Genomic DNA, 24,819 nt, shown 5'->3' on the forward strand with positions numbered 1-24,819 from the left:
TGCAGATATTGATATTTTTATTAAATGGGTAAGGAGACAAAAAGACCTCAAACCCAACTGTCAGACAAAACCTTTGTGCAGTTCAAGTAAAATACAATACAGGTGTAGAAGACATGCTAAACGATCAGTCGGGTGTTTTCTTACTGCAACAAATCCCATGAAAAAACAACACAATGCGTTTGTCTCCCCAGTCTGTGATAGATTGTAACATGAACGGGTTTTCCTGTCTCATAGTATTCTGTCTGATAAGCCTTCAGACGTTATCAGCCACAATTCAGCGCGTTGAATTTTGTTTTTGACACAGCTGTTTTGTGAGGTGATGAGCAGAGGAATAAGCTACGATACTTTGGATAAACAGACGAGACTTACCTAATTCATTGTTGTTTTTCATGGGATATGTTTACAGTAACAAAAATATAGAATATCACCAGCGTTATCATTTAAAATTTATCGATTGACACTTGAGATCTTTTCTTATTTCTTATGTAGGCTGGACTGTACAGCTGTTTTCCAGACATCATTATTGCTGCACTGTTTTTTTCATATAAGCACAAAGGGAAATACAGCGAACTCTTGAACTGTAACTGTTAAATAAGGAAACTTCCTATATACATAATTTATTACAGACAGCTTATGAATGCAGTGGTGTTAAACAGCCAGATGTAAGCTGGATATAAGCCACTGTGGCAACAGTCAAACTCCCCCTAGACTAAGATGCTTTATACAAAATGATACGTCACTAACCAAAATTAGTCCACGATCATTGATAGAAAACCTGCAGGGTGACAAAGCAAAGCTTAAATAGTGAATCAAACAGTTAGTTAGCATTACTGACTCCGATCATAAGTAAGTTCAGCATTTGTGTTAAAGGCATGATTTCATATCAGATTTGACCTCGTGAAGCTCATGTTGGTGGAGATAGACGCTGTGTCAAGTCGCAGCAGAGTGGTGTGTTTTTGAGGGAGAACAGTACTTTTTGTTTGGCCAGTATTCAAGGAGGTTCAGGGGCCTGGTTGGCAGGTTATCCAGAGGGCAGGTCCCCCGCTGGGTCACACTCATCAGAACCCCTCCTTGTGCCAACGTCCTGCAGGCCAACCAATGACATATCGGGTTGGACGTCCTCCTCATCTGACTGCACCAGGGGATCGTCGCTCTCCTCACTGGCCACTTCTTCTTCTTGCTCGTCCTGGTTGGACCGTTGGTTGTCTGTGGGAGGGGCTTGGTTCATTTGGCTTCTCAACGATTCTGAAGAGTAAGACTTGAGGTCTGGACCTGATAGAGAAGACAACTCAATTTAAATGAGGTACAAAGCTTCACCGTCAGTAGACTAGTTATCACTTGGAGTTTTTCTTGGGATCAGGGCCCCCATTAACGTCTGTGTGGACTGCACTGTCCCAGCAAATACTGTCCACTGTTACTCAAACAAAGCGTGGGTAACAAAGGACATCCTGAATGCAAAGAGGCGGGCTTTTAGAGAGCTGAGGGTTACCTGAGGTCAGCGATGATCCAGTATCGCTGTCATCACCAGTGGAGTTGAGAAAGTCATCCAAAGCCTTCATGTCTGATTTGCTAGTTATTGTCATCTGATCGAGAACACACGGATCAGCTCCTGTTAGCTCTACAAACACACAAACACACTTAAATTTTCTTTAGGTCAATAATAGTCTTGCTAGTGACTTAAGCATCACGGCCAGTGCAGAGAAGCCAGAGCTTGAAAGCCCTCCCTGTTAAGGTTGTTGAGGTCTTCTGCTTGCTAGTGAAATATAACAACGGCGGGCCGACATTTCTCAGCAGTGATCGGGTTTGTTTCTGGCAACACGTCAAACTTGCTAACTCACTAATGGCGTCAGTCGAAGGAGAACGTCACTGCAACGAGGGAGAAAAACAAAAATGAGCCTTTCGGCATTTAAACAGACTTTTTTATCTGAGCAGGCCTTCAAGCTGGGACTGATGCTGCTCATAGACGGAATAAAAGAAGAAGAATGCTGCACTGTAATCCATATTGTTGTTGTAGTACGCGAGACCACTTTTTGATGGTCTTGGTCTCGTCTCAGACTCGACCGCCTTTGTACTCTGTCTTGTCTCGGTCATTGATTTGGGATTTTATTTCAAGACCAGTCAAGAACATAACTTTGGGAATATCAATAAATTGCTTTTGCGTTGTCTGATTTATTTGTTAACAAATGCAAATGCAACCAATAACCCTAATTAAAAATGTGTTGTTCCCGTTGACGACTGTCCCCCCTCCCCACGATGGTAAACATTGAAAAGGAGCGTTTAATAAAGATGTTTTCGCCTCTTAGTGTTTTTATGTGGACGTTTTTATGGGAATCTGGATCTTTCAGATCAGTTTGAGAAGAACCTATGATCACATTTTACTGTGTGTCATGTAACGTGGGGAACTGGTCTTGGTCTCGACTTGGTCTCGGTTATGGCGGTCTTGACTAGAACACTAATCCACACTATATATTTATTAGATATGTGGTGTTGTTTTGAGAATATTTTATTTAGTGGAGAACTTGTTAGTAGTTTGCAGCAGAATTTTATTTCTTTTTTTATTTTATATAATTTATTCATTATGTGTAATTTGGAAGTTGGTTTTTTTTTAAATTGTAAACTAATTTGGATGTTTACAGAAGTTCATAATAAACCAGCAGCAATTTAATGTTTCCCTTACTGTACCGAAAATAAACCGAGCCGTGACTTCAAAACCGAGGTACAACCCGAACCCAGATTTTTGTGTACCGTTACACCCCTAATGGACTCGTGATCATTTTGTTACTCCAATAAAAATGCACAAGTTGTAAAGTAAAGTCTTGAATTCATGCAAAGGAAGTGATGTCATATAATATTGTAATGTATGAAATTAATTGTTCTTATGCGATCTATATGTAGCTTTGGCAATACTGTTATACATCCATGCCAATAAAGCTGATTTGAATAGTGACTTACCTCTGTGCTGCAGGTATCCAGTGGACAAGTATTGCTTCACATCTTGGTTAAAAGCTTCTTCATAGACCTTCTGTCGTTCTCTCAGTTTCTGTTGCATGGCCTGCTCCAACTCTGCCATTTTCTGAGCATGCTCAGAATTGAGTTCCACTCCAAACAAAACACAAGTCATTTTTAAGAACACTCTCCATAGTGTTTCACATTTTACCATTAACAGTAGTATCAGTCAAAGCTGATGATACACGGGGCAACTTTTAGAGCAATGTTGCGGTACTTTACTCCCACACTGTGAATCATTTCACCGGTTCACATCTATCTAGTTTTAGGGGCATATGCATCTAAATTGGTTGCATTGAAGCCAATAAGAGTCTGAGCTGTATGTTTCATTGCCCTAAGTAGTTGACCTGTGTCTCACCTGGTTGCCCATTGATGGCAACATTACCCAGCAACATTGCGCTAAAAGTTGCCAATTGTATCATCAGCTTCAGTGTGTCGGTTGCTTGCAACAGGTTTACCATCATTCAGAAAGTTTATTCCAGTCACATATCACCATTTTGGCATAGGACACGGGAATGAAATTACACACTTCATCAACCAGTCAACCTAATTTACTACATGGGCGGTTTCTCAAAAGAAATTACTTGTTGACACCAGTTACTTAAACAAATGTCATGTTTTTTAGGTGTGCACCGATCGACTGGCTGGGAATGGGTCGGTTTTCAGCTTCATCGGGCAGATTACAGTAGTTGTGAGTAAAGTAATTTAGAGAATTTAGCAGAACAAAATGGTGAAATATGAAATAAGAAATAGCATAGGCTACTAAAAACTTTTTATTTTCAGATGTGTTTGAGTGAGAGAAGGTCCTGTAACCTGCTGCAGTTCATAGAGAATTCAAGTTATTTAATAGTCAGTGTTTTATAATGAACATACAGTTTAATGGATCACAGTCACAAAAGCTAATGGGGGTCCTAATAAAGATCATTTTCCAATAAATAAAAGTTATAAAATGGTTAAGTTTGTGCTGTCAATTACTGCCAAAATTGGAATGAATTATTATTTTTTTAAATAAAAAATGCGATCGGTGCTTCTCTACATGTTTTATTCAGGTTCCTTTTGTTTAATGCTATATTTTATTTCCATAGCTCCCTATGCCATTCATTGCAGCAAATACACAATAATAGATAAATTACAAAAGAACCAAATGCTTTGTCACACTGCCCACTGTAATTAGGTGGTAATGTAGTCAGTGCATTCATCACACATTTGTGTTACACACCAGTAATATCTGATGAAAGTACAGCAGCTCACCTTTCAGCGCCTCCACTTCCCTCCTGTTCAAGACAAATATCAGACAAGTTCACATTAAAACAGATATTTTAACATTATGTCATTATATTTATCTGACTAAACAAATTGTATCGTATTCCCTTGTCAGGGAGGGAGGAAGAAACACTAAGACAAGGAAGCCATGAAATGGTTCAGCCTCCTGTATAGACATACGTCGTCAATACAAATTAATAATAATAATAATAATAATAATAAGTAAATTAGCATGCCTGCAGAGAATTGAAAAGTTCTGCTTTTAAACGCTATACAATTCTTTGTGGGGTTCTTCAATAGTGATAAACGATCAGTATATATTTAATGAACTTTAAGAATCGTTATTATTACACTTAGTAAAAGCACCATTTCTGGAATTTCAGCAAAAACATGTTGCGTTAACTGCGTTCAAACAATGTGAACAGCAAAGTGTCAGAAAAGGAGCTTCATAAGTGGATTCATAATTCGGCAGAACAGATGTTGTGGGCTACCTGCCGAGATTTGCATCCACCTCTTTTCTCTGCATAAAAGAGCGTTACCTCCCACGTGGTGAATGCAATTCACGGCAGGCATGCAGAATTTGAGAACACGCACAACACCTGCGCTGTAAAACGTCAGTGGGAGAAAGATCCGATTATTGCAGTCCTGACGCAGTCTACCGGAGGTAGATTGTGTCCGACTTGACGGCGCTGTTTTTATTCCCCGCCCCTGCAGTCGCCTGCAGCTCACGTTAGACTAATAAGTCGGCGAAAGTCAGCCACAGTTATCTTGAACGCACCTGTTGACTACCAGTTATACAGCGTGCTAACTTTGACAGCTGTTTTTCTGAACTCACCAGGGAGTTAAACCTCCTCGCTTTCTTTTCTCCCAGTAATGTCCGATTTTTATATAAATATGAAGTCGTAGTCCAGCAGAACTCTGGTGCTAATTTAATAAAAGCAGGTAACTCTGAGCTCCTCCCGCGGGTAAACAGCATAGCTGTCAGAGCAGAATCCAGACCGACTACGGGGGTTTATCTGTCTGAAAGCTGCAGCGCTGCTCCCCGAACACTTTTCTTCTTTAGCAGCTCCCCGTCGGCCAGCGGATTGTCATTACACCGCTCGCCTGGTCCTCTCCAAACAGCGCTCCGAAGCAAAGCGAAATTTCCTGCAAGCAAATTCACAGGAATTTGCATCTTTGCATTGACTTTGTGTGTAATCAAGCCGCACAAAACGCTGGATTCGCTTTCGGTGTGAACGCACCTTTAGACATTGCAGAGCTAGTCTGCTAGAGTACCAGCATTAACCTGTGGATATCTACCAGTGAAAGTCAGCATTTAAACAGTAAATATTGCCTAAATATACTCAACTACAATCTCTAGTGTCACAAACAACCACGGTTTTTGGACTGAAAACAGCTAAAACAGCAAAAGTAGGCGAAAATCGATCTCGGGCAGGTACTTCTTTGTTTATGGCCTTAATTTTCACTAAACTGATTTTCTTTACCTTTTTTACCCGCAGACACCCTGTAAATTATGAAATGTGATCCAAGCAGGAAAAAACAAAAATGCAAAACAAAAAAAAAGCTTTAGTACCTGAGCTTAGTACATTTTTGACAACGGGTGTAAAGACAGTTCTATTGGTAACCAAAACGCATTAAGGAACAATAACAATCTCTACTCAAGAACGATTTTATTAAAATAAAAAGACAAAATTCAGCCTGACATCAGTGGCTAATCAGTGATATGCATCTCGTACCTCTTTTTTTTCTTATAGACTTCGAGTTGGTTGATATGATGCTGTTTGAATGTCTGCTGCTCACACTGACAACACAGAGTCTCCAGGTAGGCCAGTCTGCACTCCATCTCCTCAAACTCGCCTTCCAACTGAGCTGGAGACATAAACAAACACAAATCACAATCACTCAAAAAATATGTGCAATACATAAGTATTTGCAGAAGATGAGCATTATTTGATTATTTATCATCATCAACAAATAATCGTTAGAAGCTTTGAATACTAAAATCATCGTTAGCTGCAGCCCCAGTTGTGAGCTTGGTTTATTAATTAGCATCAAGGTGAAGAGACAGCTAATGCTAGCTGCTTAATTTAAAGTTAATTCTGCTACATTTTGAATCTAGAGATCTTCCTCAGAGAAAGACGCAGCTCTGTAAGATCACAAAGAATAAAAAGGGTCTTTTGCTGTTAAGCCAACAGGAGCTAAGCTAATAATTAAGTAATAATCTTAGTTGGTCGATTCAGGCTCATTCTGGCTTTGTTGTATTAAACAAAATGTGTCACTATGAAAAAATTCCTGACGTGAAATAAAAGTGTCAATGCCAAAATATCACTATGAAAAGGGGCAACAAACTCAAACCGCCTCCTTCCCCCCCAGGATTAAGCTCAGCATCATGGGTGATCTGGCTTTCTGTTCTGCTGCTCCCTGAACATCTGAAGGCACCTCACACTTCTGAGACTTTTAAAAAAAGGACTAAAAACCATTTCTTTTTAGCAGAACGCACGAGTTTTAATTAATTAACCCTGTAAGCTGTTGCATTACCTATTTGTATTTTATATTGATGTTTTTACCTTGCTTTTATGATCTTAACTGTAGCACTTTGAGATTTGCTTCAAATGTAAAGTGCACTACAAATAAAATGTATTATGATATTATTATGCAAATTTTTCAAGTTTCACTTGTATAATAATATATCGTGCAAAAGTTCATTTATTTCAGTAATTCAACTTAAAGGCTTGAAATATCTCACTTTGCATGTAATGAGTCTATATAATATATTAGTTTCACCTTTTATTTGATATAATTCTGATGATTATTGTTTACAGCTTATGAAAACCCCAAATTCAAAATCTCAGAAAATTAGAATATTGTGAAAAGGTTCAGTATTGTAGGCTCAAAGTGTCCCACTCTAATCAGCTAATTAATCCAAAACACCTGCAAAGGGTTCCTGAGCCTTTAATTGGTCTCTCAGTCTGGAATTCACAATCATGGGGAAGACTGCTGAGTTTTTGTGTATTAATACTGAACATTTTGGGGTTCAATACCTATCCAAATACAGGATGTTAGTACTTCATCTGTCACTGTGAAGAAAAAACTATGCAGACACTCAGCGAGGTCCACTACCTGACATTATCGTTAACTTGTTTTTCCTGGGGAATGAAACAGTCTCCTTACCTATGTTAGCAGTGATGGCATCAAGCTCACTGATAAAGGCCGGCAAGCTTTGCAGTTGTTCCTGTAGTTCTGTCAGAACGGTTCTTCTCCTCTCCCAGTGTGCTGAGAGCATCACTATTTCCCCGTCTGCTGCCTAACACACACAGAAGGGTGGAGATGACACAGAGCAGAGGGGACAGCTGCTGTAAATATAAGCTGAAAGCAGCACAATCACCCGTAGCAAACTCACTGTTCACTTATTATATATTCGTTTAACTCTGTCTGTATAAACATAACAGCTTCAAAATAACGATGGGTTAGGGTTAAACCAGCCAATGACTGCAGGTCTTTTCCTTGCGAAGCTTCCACTGTAGCCTCACATGAGCTTATGTCACTGACGTTAAGCAACAACGAACACATCTGGGCGAGAAAGTCAGCTGATTAGAGGAAGGGTTGCGTATGACTGAAGCTTACTGCAGTTTGTGGAAACACCTACCACCAACCTCACAAATGGACTCTACTATGTTGCTTCTGTTGTATAGACAATGAAAGTCATGTCCATCTGTACTCAGCCATTATTGTTTCATGAGCATTACAATCTGGGTGACACTCGCCTGTTTTAGAGCTGCAACAAACAATTATTTTCACTATAAATGAATTAATTAATCTGCTGCTTACTTTCTCAATTAATCATTTGGTTTACAAAATGTAGGCTAAAAGTGAAAACTGCCCATCGCAACATGACTTGTTTACTACCGACAAGTCTAAATCCCAAAGATATTTAGTTTACATAAAAAGAGAAAAGCAACAGATACGATGCGATACACGGCTCACGATGATATCACGATACAGCAATTCTGTGATAATCGATATATCGCTCGACAATCCTAAAGTGATACATCACGATATCTGTCTAACTATTACTACAAAAGGTTTGCTATTTATTTGCTGCAAATCCAAACTGTTAGAAAACAGCACAATTCTGCGCAGTCTGTAAATAAAACTACAGAGCAACTGTGAAAAATTATCATCAAAACATTTGTTTATAAAAAAGGCACAAAATGCAAATTCACTAAATTTTTTACTGATAATACAAACTGCAGTGTTACCACCTAAGTCTAATCTGTACATCACATTATATTAATAACTGTTCAGTAGCACAGCGTTGTGCTGCCCTTTCTCTTCCTACCGATAGCTGTATTTTTAGTTTTAGGCCACTGGGAATATTGGGTTTGAGTTTTGACCCTTTGGGGTTGCTGTAGCTGTGGAGTAGCAGATTCAGCCAGTGAAGTTAGCAGCTCTTTTTTATTTCGTCACTCAGGATGTTCAGCATGTGAAGCAAAATGTGTAGTTTATGTTAGGATTGTATTTTCGCGATGCTAATGTCCGTTAGCACGTTAATGGAGATTCCTATTATATGTTAGCATTGAGCTAACCATAAAGCTGCAACTTTATGACTGGAATATTGACACAGTATCATGGAAAAATGTACAACGATGTATTGCCATATCGATTTATTGTCACATAAATCATAGACAAAATAAGGACTACATTTTTTTATCAAGATGTTTATTTTGTTGAGGAAAAAGGACTGATAAAAGCTTTTATTTAATTTGACTGGTACATATTTGATGACAAAGATTTTATCGTAATTGTTTGGAATGTTCTTTGTCAGATTTCGTTATTATTATTAAATCAGGTTTCTTCAACTTTCGCTCAGGAGCAAAAACCAGCCTTTAAACTCAAAAGAAATAACCGTTTGATACTTATCGTGATAATTATCGATATCGAAACATATGAAACTTTTTATCAACATTTTTGGCGGCCGTATCATCCGGCCCTACTTTGGATAAAAGCATTTGCCAAATGAGTAAATGCAAATATTAACAGTTCTTTAAATGGTTAACTCGTTATCAAAATTGTTGTGAATAAGCTTTCTGTTGACCAATGAATTCATCCTTTCAGCTCTATTTAAGGTTATTTCCTTATAAACTTGTGCAGGTGGGGACTCGCTCTCTCAAATATTAAGAGTTATATATAATATAAATCTAAGTTTCTCCATCACTTCACTGTAGGGCTGGGAGATACGGCCAAAAATGATTTCACGATAAAACCCATTTCATATCATTCAAGTATCACAACATACGTCAAATCGTTATTTCTTTCAAGTTTAAAGGCTGATTTTTGCTCCCGAGTGAAAATTGAAGAAACCGGACGGTTAATTATGAGGTAAAACTTTAAGGTCAGAATGTGACAAATACTTGATGCCAAGTCTGAGGCAGAACATTCAAAACTAATATCTTTTCCCAACAAAATAAAATATTTTAATGGAAAAATTAAGTGGTAATTTGTTTGTGATTAAAAAGAATTAAAGCAAATATTTATTGACGATATATTGAACATTTATTTTTATTGTTATTGAGGAAAATTATATTGCGATACTTATTTATTGTTTTATTGCCCAGCCCTATTTCACTGTAGCCTATGAACAGCCTACGCTGGTATCGCTACACTGGATTTTTTCTGGCTGCACCTTTAACACAGCAGAACAGAAGTACTGATCCTACCTCTGCAGCTTCAGCACAGTCTTTAGTTCTTTTATGGAGCAGAAACCAACTCTCCTCATACCTATACAGAAACACATTTTATTTACATAACCATCACATCATCCTCTAGATACATCAAAGCTGAGTGAAACTGAGACTGTGTGTGTGTGTGTGTATTTGCAGAAACCTGCTTAGGATTTCCAGTCCAGCGCTGAAATAAGTAAGGCTTTCTTCAAACCTGAACAACAAACAGAGCAGACAATGTTTTTAGCGCAGTCGCTTAGCAAATGAATGATGTTAAGAGTCCGATCCATGCAGGGAGAACAAGCTGCAGCTGGAAAACCTACCACCATCTAAGGTGTGGGAGTATTTGAGACAGAGACCAACAACGAGGTGCTCTCTGCTCATCGCCCCACGTTCAAGGTTCTGAACCGCTGATGTCAAGGTAACGTCATTTGTCTATTGAGTAAAACCACATTTTACCCGAACCATGAACGCAACGGCGGCCCGCCAGGTCGCATTGTAAGCGACGTTGGCTAAAGCAAAAGGCGTGTCTGTTATGCGGAGATCACCACAGAAAGACTTTAGAGGCGGTTGAGTGGGACGATTTTGGGGCTGGGGTGACGTTTTGTTTTTCCCTCCTTGACTGTGCAAAGAGCTGAACTTATTACGCATAACTATTCCCAAGAGTATTTTGTTTATTTCTGACTGTTTGATTTGTTTGTTGAAACCACACCCTGTTTTGTTGACAATATATTTTCTTTATTGTCACCAAAATTAATTTACTTGTGAGGGTATTCTGCCATATTACTGTGACGCAACGACTTGTCAAGTTCACCCTGGCTGGCGCCCAAATAAAAATACAATTAACTAAAAGTTTCGCCATTTTATATTTCCTGTTTACTTTAACGGCCACCTATGAGTGAGAAAATGGCTCAAACTAACGTTACATGCTTCCAGTGAAAAAGTTAGTCTGGAGTGCAAAGATGACCTTACTGAGTATTACTCAGCGTGATGAAACACAGAACAAAGTAGATCCGTGTCATAAACCATTTATGTGTTAAGCCAAGGTCTTCAGTAAAAACACTGATCTGAGGTCCAGTATTTTTCTGATCAGGTATCTGACAAATAGGGTCTGTTGTTCTATTTGTAACAGTGGCGTTTTCTCCCAGAGGCCAGGGGAAACCCGGCTTCCCTTATCAGACTATTTATCATTTTAATAAAAACACAATCTTTATAGTTTTGATAAATCTTATGAGCTGTTGCTGTCATCTGGTGAAACACTATATTGCACCACCGCAGCCTGACCTGCAGTCTGACTACACGAGGAGGCCAAGCAGAGCTGGCATCCCTTTGTGAAAAAAAATTAAATGATTAACCAATCAGATGAGGCCACTGTCACGCCACTGCCTCACTGTGATTACTCGGGCTTCACGCCAATCAAATCACAGCACGCGATCAACGTCATTCAGATGAAATAACGGGAGCTGTTAGCAGCTTTAGCGGCGCCTGGGGAGGAAAAAGGGGTTTCGGGGAACTTGGTTATTGACCCCTTAGCCGCCATGACAGACAGGAGAACGACCTTCCTTTTCAAATAGTTAAATGTCTCCGCCTTCTCAATCTGAACTTAACTGCAGCCGTGTGTGCGATTTTTGATGTGGTTATATTGTTTATTTTGCTTTGCTTGCCTGAATTTAACGTTAGCTGCGAATGAACAGTCCGCTGAAGTAACCTTATTGTTTCTACTGCGGTTGTGTACGCGTAGACACTGAGCTCCGGACAGCAGCCGCCACAGGGCACTGGGCCAGGTTAGCGTTACCTGAACAATACTCTGGTACTCGGTGGTTACACTTGAGTGATATGAACATTAGTTAAAATGGCAGCAGGTAAAGACTTAGTCAAAGTCTCTATCTCTGGGATGGATCTCCAATTCATTTAATATACCATTTATAAAGATTAAACATGACAATTAACTGTAATCTTCAACAAAAGCTGATTTAAAGATTTAAAATTTTACAGCAAATGTGTATCGCTTCCAAATATCGTACTAATCTGTACCCAGTTGATGATGAGAAGTAGGCTATTAATACAGGACACTTGATAAAATATTTTTAGATTTTATCCTGACTTGTTCCACTGCAGTTGCAGCTGAAATGAAGTTATTCTTAACACAACAGCATGACGTTCATACAGCGAGTCCGGCTGCCTCTGTCATTTTAGGGAGGAGATCTTAATTGAATAACTGCCAGTTTCTGACATTCAGCCCATCTGTAGGCTCTAACTGAATTATCCTAAATGTTTTCCCATATTTAGACTATTTGGACTATTTTCCGTGTCCAAAAAATATGGATGGGTGGGGGCTGATAATTCCAATCACTCTGTAGTTTTCTTTTTCACTCTCCGCTGGCTCCTTTTTTAGGACATGGACATGATGTGCAGCTGTACCTTTACATCTTAATCATATTACACATAAAAGAAGAGTCCATAAAATACAAAATAGAGAATTAGCCTACAATAAGAACACTGTGAAGATAATTACAAATTTAGTCAATGCAGCAGAAAAGAAGAGAAAACACCGGGATTTCTCTTGGTGGCCAGTCAGACTATGGCTGCGTCCGAAAAGTGAAAAAAAATCTCCTTTCCTAGCCACCTTTCCTTGACGGAAAACGTCATGAGGTCAAGGAAAGATGTGAAGGAGAATTCATAAGGACTGACAAAAAGAGGACCGCGGGGCTCAGAGAATCAGCTCTTTTCTAAGCGACCTAATTATGCGATGGCGGATGTTACTGACGTGACCTGCCGTGAGCAAACTACAATGTTCTAAAGATGGACTACAAAAAGCACATCTTTGACTCTGCGCCCCGTGTTGTTGTAATGCAGGCCATCTAAAGGTGGACAACACGGTGGAAATTATTACTTAATAACCAAGATAGCAAAAAGGCCTGTAGGGTACCAGTCACCACATAATGGAAAGGGTTGTCACATTGAGAATGCTTGCTCACACTCACCCTCCTGCCCACTTTTATCAACATGAATCACAATTATTGTTTGTAAAATAGGGGTGTAACGGTACACAAAAATCTGGGTTTGGTATGTACCTCGGTTTTGAAGTCACGGTTCAGTTTATTTTACAAATTACAATTTTTAAACAAACTTCCAAATTACACATAATAAATAAATTATATAAAATAAAAAACTGCTGCAAACTACTAACAAGTTCTCCACTAAATAAAATATTCTCAACACAACACCACATATAGCTAATATAATAAAAAATATATAATAATATGGATTACAGTGCAGCATTCTTCTTCTTTTATTCCGTCTATGAGCAGCATGAATCGCAGCATGAAGCTGCTCAGATAAAACAGTCTGAAGTCGGTTTAAACGCTGAAAGGTGTTTGCACTCTGCTCGTTATGTTGCAGTGACGTTCTCCTTCGTGTGACACCATTAGTGAGTTAGCAAGTTTGACGTGTGGCCAGAAACAAACCCGATCACTGCTGAGAAATGTCGGCCCGCTGCTTTCATCTTATCGACTTGTCCGTTGTTGTATTTCACTGAAACTGTGGAAACTGTTCCCAAACAGAAGACCTTAACAACAAGGGAGGGTCTTAAAGCTCTGGCTTCTCTGCTCTGGCCGTGATGCTTTAAGTGTAATTTATACTTCTGCGTTGAATCGCCTGACGTGCACCTCCTCAAACATGTAACGTCGAGTGATTGGTCGGCTGGGTAGCCTCGCAACACCTCCGAGCCGACAGGAAGTGGTCCATGCTTTGAAGTAACTTTTACTAGCGGCCAAAACGGCGTCTGTAACACGGTGGATCAATATATTTTACCGTCACAACCCGAGCAGAACGAGTGAAATACTCGTACTGTAAAGCCCTGTAGGGCAAACTTTAAATGGCGGGTCCACAAACAGCGATCCACATATCCTACTAATTCTGCTTTTAATCGTTACACTTTATTGAAATTTGGGATTCTGCTCGAAGAGTTTAACTTTTTTAGGGTGAGGTCATAAAATATAAACAGACATTTGCAGCTTCATTCAAAAACCTCAATTTAGTACAGCCCTATTATTATCATTATTCTAACGTGCTTTATGTGCGTCTTTTTCAGGATGATTGAATAAAATATTGAAATATCAATGAGACGTTTTAATATTTATTTCAACTGACTAATTGAAACAGGATTCATAGGATTAATCAGTTCAGCTGAATTGTCATTTTAGAACAAAGCACTATGGAAGAAAGTTTGACGTTAATATCTTTATGTCACGACAGGTTTCTGCTCACCTGGGTCGCCTCTTGGTTTTGGGGTCTCTTGATTTGTCTCCAAAGCTCTTGAAGCTGGAGGGTGGGAGGAAAGAGAGAGAGAGAGAAAAATAAAGACAAGTTGTCAATTCAGCAAGGATCCATCCTCTTCCCTTGTGTTTTACAATCCACATTTTTTCCATCTTAAATTGTACACGCTAGGACTTCCTGCTCTAAATCTGTCCATCCCTCTGCTGCTCTTCCAGGCAATTTTAATTAAACAGCAGCTCAAGCCTACTGGTTTTCAAACTAACCGGGTTGCCGTACGCGTCTGCGTGTTGTGTGCAGCAGCTGCCTCCATCCCCTGATTCATCACACGGTCACAAACATGTTCCTGGCGAGTTTCAAGTCGCATCTTTAATCTACTGCGGCGATCATGATTGTACGAGTGAGCACTACATTATATAGCCACATGCGGGAAAAAGAAATAAAAGAAAACAAGACTTTTCACAAAATCGCGTCAAGCTGGATTCGAACTCACCTGAGCAATAAGTAACACCCAGTTACACCAGTGCTCCATCTTACCTGCGAGCTAATCGAGCAATCACAGGTGTCTGATTCTGCACGTGTTATTGCAGTTTAATCTATATATTGCCAATTCATCACAAAATATATATACAGCAGGTCTAGAGACAGTTTAATATTATTTGCAGAGTATGACAACTGCTTTATTGAACGCAGATTACATTTCATTCACAGTCAACCTGAGCGGCAGGAAAGGAGATATTTGCTCAACAAATTTGAAACTTGAAATGTTAAAAAATGAGGGATTAGATATGATAATGCAGACTGTTTTTGTATGATAAGTGTCTTTGGTTCCAGTTCAACACAGTACTGGTCTAGTTTAATCTGATTTTATCATCATCATCTACAGACACCAAATAGTTAAATAAGCAAGGATATTGGAAGCATTGTATTAGATTTTAAGTCCACTGGGTTTTCTTTTTGACAAAACATTATAAATAGAATAAATGATTCACGGCTGCACTTCATGTTAGCATCATCACATGACCGTCAGCTGACAGCCATCAACAGCCAGCTAGCCTCCAACCTGACGCAGTTACAAATCACACCGACGAAATAACTAAATAAGTCGCCTGTTTAAACTCAGAGACGGTGAAATTGACGCCGTAACTTAAAAGCTGATGTTACAGAAGCAGAAGGAAGGATGTAGCTTATAGCGTCGGTTAGCTGCCGAAGCTAACATTAGCTGCTAATCACGTCTCTACGGTGGGAAGTTTTAACACGTCCATCATTTAGTAAAACGTTACGTTAACGTGTCGCGGACACTCTTGTAAAAGAGATTTTTAATCTCAAGAAGTTTTTTTTTTTTTGGTTAAATAAAGGTTTGAATGAAAGTTACATGTTGTTGTAAATTACACATCTAACGTTAAGCTAGTTAACCCTAAAACCTTCATTCTGTCAGCCGTCTCGGCTAAAGAAAGATGTCGGGGGGGGAAAAACAGACCGACCCCGTACTGAAATCCTGCTGGACCATGTGAAGTCTTTCTCTGAAGTTTTCAAACATGATTCCTCTCAGTTTCAGTTTTTCCCCCGAACTGGACTTTTCTCATCTGAAAACAACTTCTTCTTCTTCTTCTTCTGGTTTGACCAGCATTTAGGAGCATTACCGCCACCTACCGGACTGGAGTGTGGAACAGATTATATGTGCAGACTGAAAATCTATATCCTTTCAGTTAATCCCGTTTCTTTCAGATATTTAATGAGGTGCTTAGATATTCCCCATGCTTTATCCCCAAGGAGGTTCTCCACAGTGAACCTAAGCTCAGCTTTCTCTACAACTGCTGCTGTTCTCCTCCTCGCAGGAACCCAGACAAAGCACACAGTCCAGCCCTTGTGATATAATCTACACAGAGAGCTATGAATACTAAATACCAGATCCAGCCTACAGGACTTTACAGATTTAATACTGGTGAGCGCTGCCCAGCTATCTGATGCAATGATGCTTCTGCTTCTTCTTTGTCTTCTTAGTTAATGGAGGATTGCAAACAACTTTTAAGTGCATACCGCCACCTACTGCACTGGAGTGTGTAACATCATATCACTCAACCACAAACCCCAGTAAGGTGCTCTCATGTTCTGTTCACCAGCCCAGAGTGTCTTTAAGAAATTTAAATAATGCCTTCCTGGTGATTCTCCTCCTTCTGTTTTCAGATTCCATTCCCGCCCTGCCTCCTGAACCCAATCTTGAAATATCTGTCTTTCCAACTCAAACAATATGCAGGGCAAAATGACATGTTCAACATTTTCTTTAACCTCACAGTTTTCAATAAACCCCAATAAAAACAAGGTGCCATTCAGTCCTGTGTGATCTACTCTCGGTCTGGTCCTTTCGCTATCATTTTTATTACTGACAGACTTTTGTATTTTATAGTAACTTCTTCCTTTCCTGTCTTCCTCCCACCATTTCTGCCATATTTCAGTATCTTTCTCTTAATGGCTGCTCTTCCTTCTCCTAGAGGTATTTGAACTGTTATTTCCTTTTGTAATGCCTCTTTTGCTAGTTTATCCGCAATCTCATTTCCATTTACTCCCTCATGAGCTGGCACCCAACAAACCTGAACGTCTATCCCTCCCCGATGTAATCTTAACAAGCTGTGAAACATTTCTATCAGTAGGTCTGTTCTGACAGATGTCACTGACTGAATGCTTTTAATAACTGCATAATATCACCCTATCAGGTCTGACCTCTCCAACCCACTGTAAAGCTATGAGGACTGCCACTATTTCTGCTGTATATACGGATTGCCTATCTGATAATCGTTTTTAATTCTGGGATACACTCGCCTAAAGGATTATTAGGAACACCTGTTCAATTTCTCATTAATGCAATTATCTAATCAACCAATCAGATGGCAGTTGCTTCAATGCATTTAGGGGTGTGGTCCTGGTCAAGACAATCTCCTGAACTCCAAACTGAATGTCAGAATGGGAAAGAAAGGCGAGATTTTGTCCATTTTCAGGGAAAAGTCTGCTTTTATTCTCTGTAGCAGTGTGGCAAATCCTTCACCTCCATTTTGGAAAATGTTCTTCTTTGTACGGTGGAGTGACAGGTTCCTCCTGCCCCTTCTCCACACTCGTTTACCCAAATGTCCAGTTGGTCAGTGCTTCGGTTACCATGGTTGTCAATTATGTAATTAATATGAAGAGAAGTCAGTACTGGAGATATCAGAGGATCTCGTTCCTTTTTGCTGTTAGCTGAACCCATTTCCTTTGTTTAGTTCTTAAATCCCAAATTACCCAAATGTAGTAAAAATGTCTCTTTTCTCTTTCGGTTTTTAACTTTGGAATTAATTTGCTGTTTTGAATTTGGTCCACCTAAGAATGCTGTGGTCTAATACGAATGGTGGTTTGTCCTGAGTTGTTTAACACATCTAGATGTAAATACCAGGAAATGAGAGCTTAAATTCTGAACTCTTGTCTCATCTTTTGATCTTAAACCCAAACGTCTTCAGTGAACAACAAAAACAAAGAAATTTGCCTCACCGTTCCAATACTTTTGCAGGGGATTGTCCGTGGCAAACAAAGAAATACACTTAGGAAAGACAGACAGCTTTCACATTAGCTTGTTTGTAACAAATAAGCTCTGTGCTGAGCAGATTAAAACATCGGTTTCTACATATTTAAGCTTATTAAACAGGTGTATTGGTAAAGTATTGGCTTTTTACTCACAAAGGTTTAATTGCACCACTTACTTGCACTAAAGAGCGTATATGTCGTCAACGTCTGCAATGTTCACTGATCTGCTGGCTGACTTCACTTTGCAGAGACACAGAGGAGGTGAGCGGCTGCAGGTCGGGCAGCCCTCGTTGTTGATTGGCAGTGATCAGTACTGAGAATGTGATAGGAAGAAACAAAATAGCTCACTCGTTAGCTACTTCCATACATCATACTGTATATGTAGTTTACTTTTGTTGTCATATATATTAGATTATGTGTGCTGGGCCACATGGAGGTTGCTTCGGGGCCTGATGTGGCCCGCGGGCCGCCAATTGAATAGGGCTGCTTTAAGGCTTACAGCTAAGTTTTACTGGTTACTTTCAATGGTACTTTTCATTTGCCAATAAGGTACAGTACTCTCCATAATTAATTACAACTATTCCTGTTGCTATGTCTGATTTATGAAGGAAAGCAGAAAAAAAAGGCTCATCCAAGCTCGGCAGTGTTTCTGTTTTTAGATGTAGTCAGACCAAAATTCGTGTTGTGAAATCTACTCACATGGTGTGGCCAAAAGCAGGGGAGACAGAAAGCAGCGTGGGTAGGGCTGTAAACATGAACTGTGGGAGCTTGCATGGCTTGCAAGTCAATAACAACAGTCCACAAAGTTGTTATACAGCATTATATAAACCTCTGCAACCAAACAGAATCCTTTTTCTCTGAAACACATCTAAAATATTTCCATTTGATGGAATGGTGGAGTTTCACTCATACTGTCTAAATCACTCCACATTTGCTACCTCAGTGCACTATATTTAATTGCCTCTATTTTGTTAGATTTCTGTATTCTCGTTCGAGTGATTCTCAGTGTGTGGAAGGATCCATCTCCTCCAGAGTTTAACAGGTGGAAAGAAAATATGCTGAAAATTGTGTCATATGAAAAATTCTTGGCCAGGATTAATGATGATATGGAGGGTTTTGACAAATCTTGGGGATGGGTTTTTGACTGAGATTGATGAATTTTTTATTAGTGCGGTTCTCTTTTGTTAAATCTGTTATTTTTGTGGTGTTGCATGTATATAGGCACTTTATAATTAAATTTTATTGAGTCTTTTTTGTGTCTGTCTGTAGTGGTTATTGATAATGGGCCCAAAATGCAAATGTGAATTAATCATGTGTTTGGAAGCTGTTTTTGTTTTTGTTTTGTTAAAAATGTTAAAAATAAAGACTTCAATTACAAAAAAGATTTCTGTATTGTCAGTATTAAATATATTATGTAGTGCCCTAAAAAAATTCACTCAATGGAAAAAAAAATGTATGTACACAATATTTTAACAGTCCCGCAATGCAAATTACATTCACATGAATATGTCTCATAAGTGTGTGAAATCCCATTTTACTGCTCACTAAAAAGTAAACTATTGAGTGTTTATCATTATGTTGTGAATAATTAATGACAAAAATCACTTTATTTCAAACACAGCATCACTGTAAACATCATCAAGCATCAGCTTCAATAAAGAGCTGAAACACGCTGACAGGATATATAGAGGGAAAAGACAAGTATACAAGTTCAACATCTTTGACAAAAATGTATGTAGATTTACACAACTCAAGAATATACAGGGAAGAAAGAAGACTAAATGCAGATAATAGCAGATAAATATAAAAAGTGATTTTATTGAAAATTCTCATTCAAATCACTCACATTTATACCAACTTTTTTACAGTTACCTTAAATATTTGTCTTTTCATGTATCAAATGTCATAATGTTTCCTTTGGGCTGAAGGAGTTTACTCGTCTTACTGAAAAATACATAGTGACAGACGGAGATATAACAAAACAAACAAAACAACTTCGACAACACTTTAAAGTTGCATTAACCAACATGAGATAACAAATTCAGGAATAATAACATGAATTCACCCACAAAAGGTCTAAGGTTCCTTAATGAAACAACCTTGGAATATAAAGAGTGAGAATAAGTGAGTTGTTCAATAAAGATAGATTGTCCACACTATATGCAGTGATTTTCTGCCTGTACCTACTTAGCTTGCCAACGTGATAGCTAGCTCTGTAATTAATGATCAATAATGAGTACAGGGTACTTTGCATAGCAGAAAGCAATAAACACTTATGAAGGAGACATTTGACATTTCATGGCATAATAATTGTAGTAAACAATTAATTTTACGCTTTGTGGAAAACCATTGTCAGTGTTGTGGAACCATAAAGCTATGCTTTGCATTCATTTGGAAAGAGCTTTAACTTTACAGTGGAAGTGAAAGTGTAATCTATTAAAGTATTCTGCTCATTTTAAGGTTCCTCATCTTATTTAGAGGTTGTACCAGAACCGGTTTCCATGGTTATATTTTTGTCATACTGCACATTGCTGCAGCTCCTCTTTTCAGCCTGTGTTGAAGGCTTCGTTTTAGCTATGGAGTGATACATCTTGTCTCTAAATGATCTTTGTTGGGAGCTGCACATGCTCAGTTCCTAGTTAAGGTCTACTAGCCAATCAGAAGCAGAGAAGGGCGGGTCAGCGAGAAGCCGGTAAACGGCTCGGGTTCAGCCGTACGTGTTGCCGACCGGCTCGGCAACATGGACTGGAGCGAGAGTTTCAGAGCGGTGAGTTATTAATCTGTATCCATAAAGTTTTAACTGAGCTCTGTCTCTACATCACAGGAACAACTTTATGTCCACTGACTGCCTGGAGGGTAGCTAGTGTTTGGAAGGGAGAGGAGAGCTGTGTGCTGCAGCTCGCTGTTTCTGAGGGCGTGTCGGAGTCGCCGCTTGGCGAGCGTTATGTGAGGCGCGTTTAGCTTTCATCCCTGTGACGTCACGAAGCGGCTGGACTACAAACGAGCTGTTTTCAGGCAGAGCAGAGTTTTCTGTGGGAGATGGGAACCCCCTTTGGGATTTTTCACTTTGCAAACCTGTTACATGCACAAAAAAGGAATATAACTCAATAAAGGAGAGGGGAAAAGCCAAAAAGCAGAATACCACGTCTTTAGTAAAGGAAAATATATTTAAAACTGAGTGAGTACTAAGGGCAGTTTTCTGCACTTCTTCTATAAACCAGACACTCACATTAATGAATAATGGCGGTAGTTGATTTATTAAAGTTCTGTAGTTACAATAGGTCATAATATGAAATAATAATGAATAATATAAATTTACTCAAGCCTTTATTCATAACTTAGTTTAACATGTGTTTGTCATAAATTACCACACTGACCTGTGATTGGGACGGATAAAATATATCCTATGGAATTAAGTATGGATGGAGAATAAACTTATTTACAAATGCATTTGTAAATTATTTAGTTAAAGCCTCAACATGTGGAAAAAGTTTTATTTATTTTTATTAACAATTAACAGTTCTGATGGAAAGTTTGAAAAAACAAAACTAAGCACAGCGTAGTCCATTGTTGATTCCCCACAGTGGCTTTTATACTTACTTGACTATTGATTTTAGACAGACTTCAAATAATCCCACCTACCCAATTAATTGAGAATTTTAGGTGTTGTTAAGGCTGTGTTATTTATCATGACAACCTTAGAAGATTATATCTGTTTAATTTAAATGGCAGTGGTTAGGTTAATTCTAAGGACTGTATTGTAACCTGTCTTCCTAAGAAGCCCCAGAACTAAGCTACTGAAAACTGTTTAGCAGCCTGACTCAAGTTAAACTTTGTGCTTTGATAAAACCAGTGCTTTTGCCGAATGAATATAATAATACAAAAATATCAAGCTACTATTTCAGAGACATCAAGGAAGTATCTGAAATTAGTGACTTTTCACTACACAGTCAAATATATGACTAACATATCTGCCATTATGCCGTATTTTACTTTAAAAGAATTAAAACGATCCTACATACATTTACAAATGTACAGAACAGTACATAGCCACTGTGTCACAGCCCAACCAGCTAACAACCATCATCATGCTGTATCCAGTTATGCAATGTTGTTATAAATATTTTCTCTTCAACATTAATTCTTAATATAGCAAATAATGAATATTTGAACGTTTTCAGATGTAGCTCAGGTGTTAGTTAGCGCTTCAGAAGTATTCTAGGGCTGGTCCTGGTCTTAATGGCTGAGGTAGAAGACTTGGTCTGGGAAAGGCCCTTGGAAGTGCTACAATAGCTGCAGACAGGTGCACTGTCCTTTGTCAAGTCCTCTGTGGTACGCTTGGAAGAGTGTTTTGCAGCACCTTTGGAATTATGGATACAGTAACTGCTAGCTGCTGAAGTACACTTCCTAATGTCCTTGCTAGTATCTTTGTTGGTACCCTTTGCAGTGTGACTGACAAAATAACTGTCTGGAGAGTCAGTGTGTACATGTGTAGAGTTGGAAGAAGCTTTAGTTGCAGTAATCCTGGTAGTAGGAGCTCTGGCAACAGTCCTCGAATGAATAGTCCTGGTAACTGGCTTAGGGATTGTGGATGAAGCCGGCTGATTTGGATTCAGGATCCTTTTTTTTCTCACATGTCTGCATATCGCCTCACTGATAGGACTGAGGTCATAGTCTGTGATGATGTTGGTAAAGCTGACACTTTCTTGAGAGGGCTCCAGAGCATCGACACTTGCCAAACTGTCTTCACTAATGCAACTACCCCTCTCTAGTATCACCTCTCCAACATGGCCACATCTGTCTTGTCTAAGTTCTTCTTCATGGCTGCCAGTTATTTTACCTACATGTCTCCCATCCTGCGGTCTAACATCTTTATCACAGTTGGCCGCCTTCTGCGGGGTCTCACCAATTTTGCAGTCCCTTGCCAATAAGACATCGACATCACTGTATCGCAGTGCCCCGCATTTCTTTGATGAGTTGTTGTCCAAAGGAACGCCATTCAGAGGGGTAGGGCTGGTGTCTGGTGGAAGGCCTCGCCTCCTTCTGGACAACCTCAGGACCACAGGATTCTCACTTAGCTGTCTGATGACTGACTCATTAGTCAATGATATCTGAGCTGGAGTCCTGCTTGAATTTCTTCCTGAGTTCTGGAGACTATCAAAGGACTTGGGGTCGCTATAGTAGTTGGACACTGCTCGGTGGTGGAGAGGAAGGTGCTGATTGCGAGGCAGCTGGTGGTTGTTATGCCGGGAGAGGTGTTCCTGGGGTCTGCTTTGGGGATGGCCTCTTAGTTTACAGGTATTGCTTGGCCTTGTGCAGGGCCCGGGGGATTGTCCGCTGCCAACCCCTGTGCTAGGCTTTAAGGGATGGACTGACCTGACACAGGAGGTTCTTTGTTCAGTAGTCACCATGGCAACCTGCAACAGAAAGAAATGATGGTAGCTCGTATTAAAGGTTCAGTCAGTGTGTAATATTTCTGAGGATTTATCGACAGAAATGCAATATAAGATCCATAAATATGTTTTCGGCGGTGTGTAAAGTATAAAGACCTTACATAATAACCCCGTTATGTTTCTATTACTTTAGAATGAACCATTTCTAGCTACATAACCGCGGGTCACCCTGACATGGAGGTCACCATGTTGCGTCGCCATGTTTCTACAGTAGCCGAAAACAGACAAATGACGCTACAGAGCGCGTTTCGTCACTACGTTGTTCTTTTTCTTCTTGTATAATTCCGGCAGTGTAGAGGCCCGTCACTACGTTGAAGAAGAACAAGAGGAAACAATATTAATAACAAACTGTCTCGGGTTTATTAGAAGTAATAGAGAAGTGAAATTTGGACAAATGGAGGAACACACGTATTCTTGAGCACGAGCCGACAGCGTGTGGATCTTTGTCGTCAAAGAAGCGAAAACACGATGAAGCCAGACGAAGTCGAGACAGATGACGGCAGAAATCAAGGATTGAATTGTTGTGGATTTTCCCAGATGGAAGGCTCTGATGTGGTACAAATGTTACTAAAGTAGCGCAGACTGTTTCCTGCTGGATAGGTAATTAAGTTAGTCCAACTTTAGCAATGCAAATGAAAAACTGTCATTTGATAGCTTTAGCTAGAAGCTGGCCATAATCACCACAGCTAGTTGGCTAGCTAGCTGGCAGCCTTCGTGTCGCTGTGCATTACCACCACCACTCCATTAGATGGCACTGTCACAATAGAACTACGGTCCTAGAACTGAGGTCCCCGGATTGCGGGGGTCCTGAAACTGCAGCCTCCGGTACTGCAGCTACATAATATTGACAAGAACACCCCAAAAGTAGTCACTCCCTGTTGCCAGTAGGTGGTGCTATGACTACGACTGTATAAGATTGTAGTGTTCAGGCCAGGACTCTTAGCAAACTTGCAAAGTCTTGTGCAGATTTGAGCCTGTACATTGAAGTTACAACAACTTCCGGTTTCTCGGCAACTCATTGATTTTCATCGGCAAGGGGAAACTGTTCAACAAAAATACACAGACTGTACAACTTTTAATTGTCAGTGGATTTAGAATAGACATCAAAAATTAAAGTCGATCTGACTAATTCCTTAGCAGAAGTTTGTTAAAGCACTTTTGAAAATCCTGTAGCGCCACCAACAGGTAAAAGAATGCATAACATTCTCCATTTGGTTAAAATGCCCTTAATTGGATTAATTTTTTGGATCTGAAGGGCAACATGTTAACCTCTGGACTACTAAGACGTATTGCTTTAGTAGTGTTGTTAGCCTTTTCATTTCATCTTGTGTGCTGACATAACATGAAATACCTCCAAAGCACCAATAGAGGGCAACTGATGACCAAAAATGCCCGTCACAGCACTGTTTTGCTTATAAATATAATAAATTTTATAGTTATAAATCATCTTTAGTTTGTCGGTGTCATTAAGTTCAAACACCATACAGGTGTTTAAATTTTAAAGCAATTGTCACTGTTGGCGGAGGTGCCACAATGTGCATTTGCCACAA

The 24,819-nt window shown here is 39.4% G+C and overlaps 2 protein-coding genes across 4 annotated transcripts in view; both read right to left on the reverse strand.

Moving 5' to 3' along the window:
* Positions 1 to 15,906, reverse strand: LOC119898154 (dysbindin-A-like). 2 transcript variants are annotated; one of them, XM_038712337.1, is made up of 10 exons: positions 14,531 to 15,706; positions 14,259 to 14,312; positions 10,153 to 10,203; positions 9,987 to 10,047; positions 7,441 to 7,573; positions 6,006 to 6,138; positions 4,258 to 4,280; positions 2,953 to 3,099; positions 1,490 to 1,618; positions 1 to 1,272 (listed from the first exon to the last, which is right to left on the reverse strand). In XM_038712337.1, exons 1-10 carry the CDS (start codon positions 14,629 to 14,631, stop codon positions 1,022 to 1,024), a joined length of 1,083 nt encoding a protein of 360 aa, XP_038568265.1. In that variant the 5' UTR covers positions 14,632 to 15,706; the 3' UTR covers positions 1 to 1,021. The 2 variants fall into 2 exon arrangements, with proteins under 2 accessions (XP_038568265.1, XP_038568266.1); XM_038712338.1 differs by lacking the exon at positions 14,531 to 15,706 and adding an exon at positions 15,749 to 15,906 and having other exon boundaries at positions 1,022 to 1,272.
* A 5,148-nt stretch (positions 15,907 to 21,054) lies between these two features.
* LOC119898155 overlaps positions 21,055 to 24,819 on the reverse strand; it is a 37,202-nt gene continuing 33,437 nt past the window's right edge. For both annotated transcript variants that reach the window (XM_038712340.1, XM_038712339.1), the window contains exon 8: positions 21,055 to 23,233. In XM_038712340.1, coding sequence (XP_038568268.1) covers positions 22,016 to 23,233 — 1,218 coding nt within the window. In that variant the 3' untranslated portion in view covers positions 21,055 to 22,015. The remainder of the gene's footprint in view (positions 23,234 to 24,819) is intronic.

This window comes from Micropterus salmoides, unplaced genomic scaffold (genome assembly GCF_014851395.1).
Source record: "Micropterus salmoides isolate LMB-PRFRI ecotype aquatic unplaced genomic scaffold, ASM1485139v1 Ms_hic_scaffold_11, whole genome shotgun sequence".
Lineage (NCBI taxonomy): Eukaryota > Metazoa > Chordata > Actinopteri > Centrarchiformes > Centrarchidae > Micropterus > Micropterus salmoides.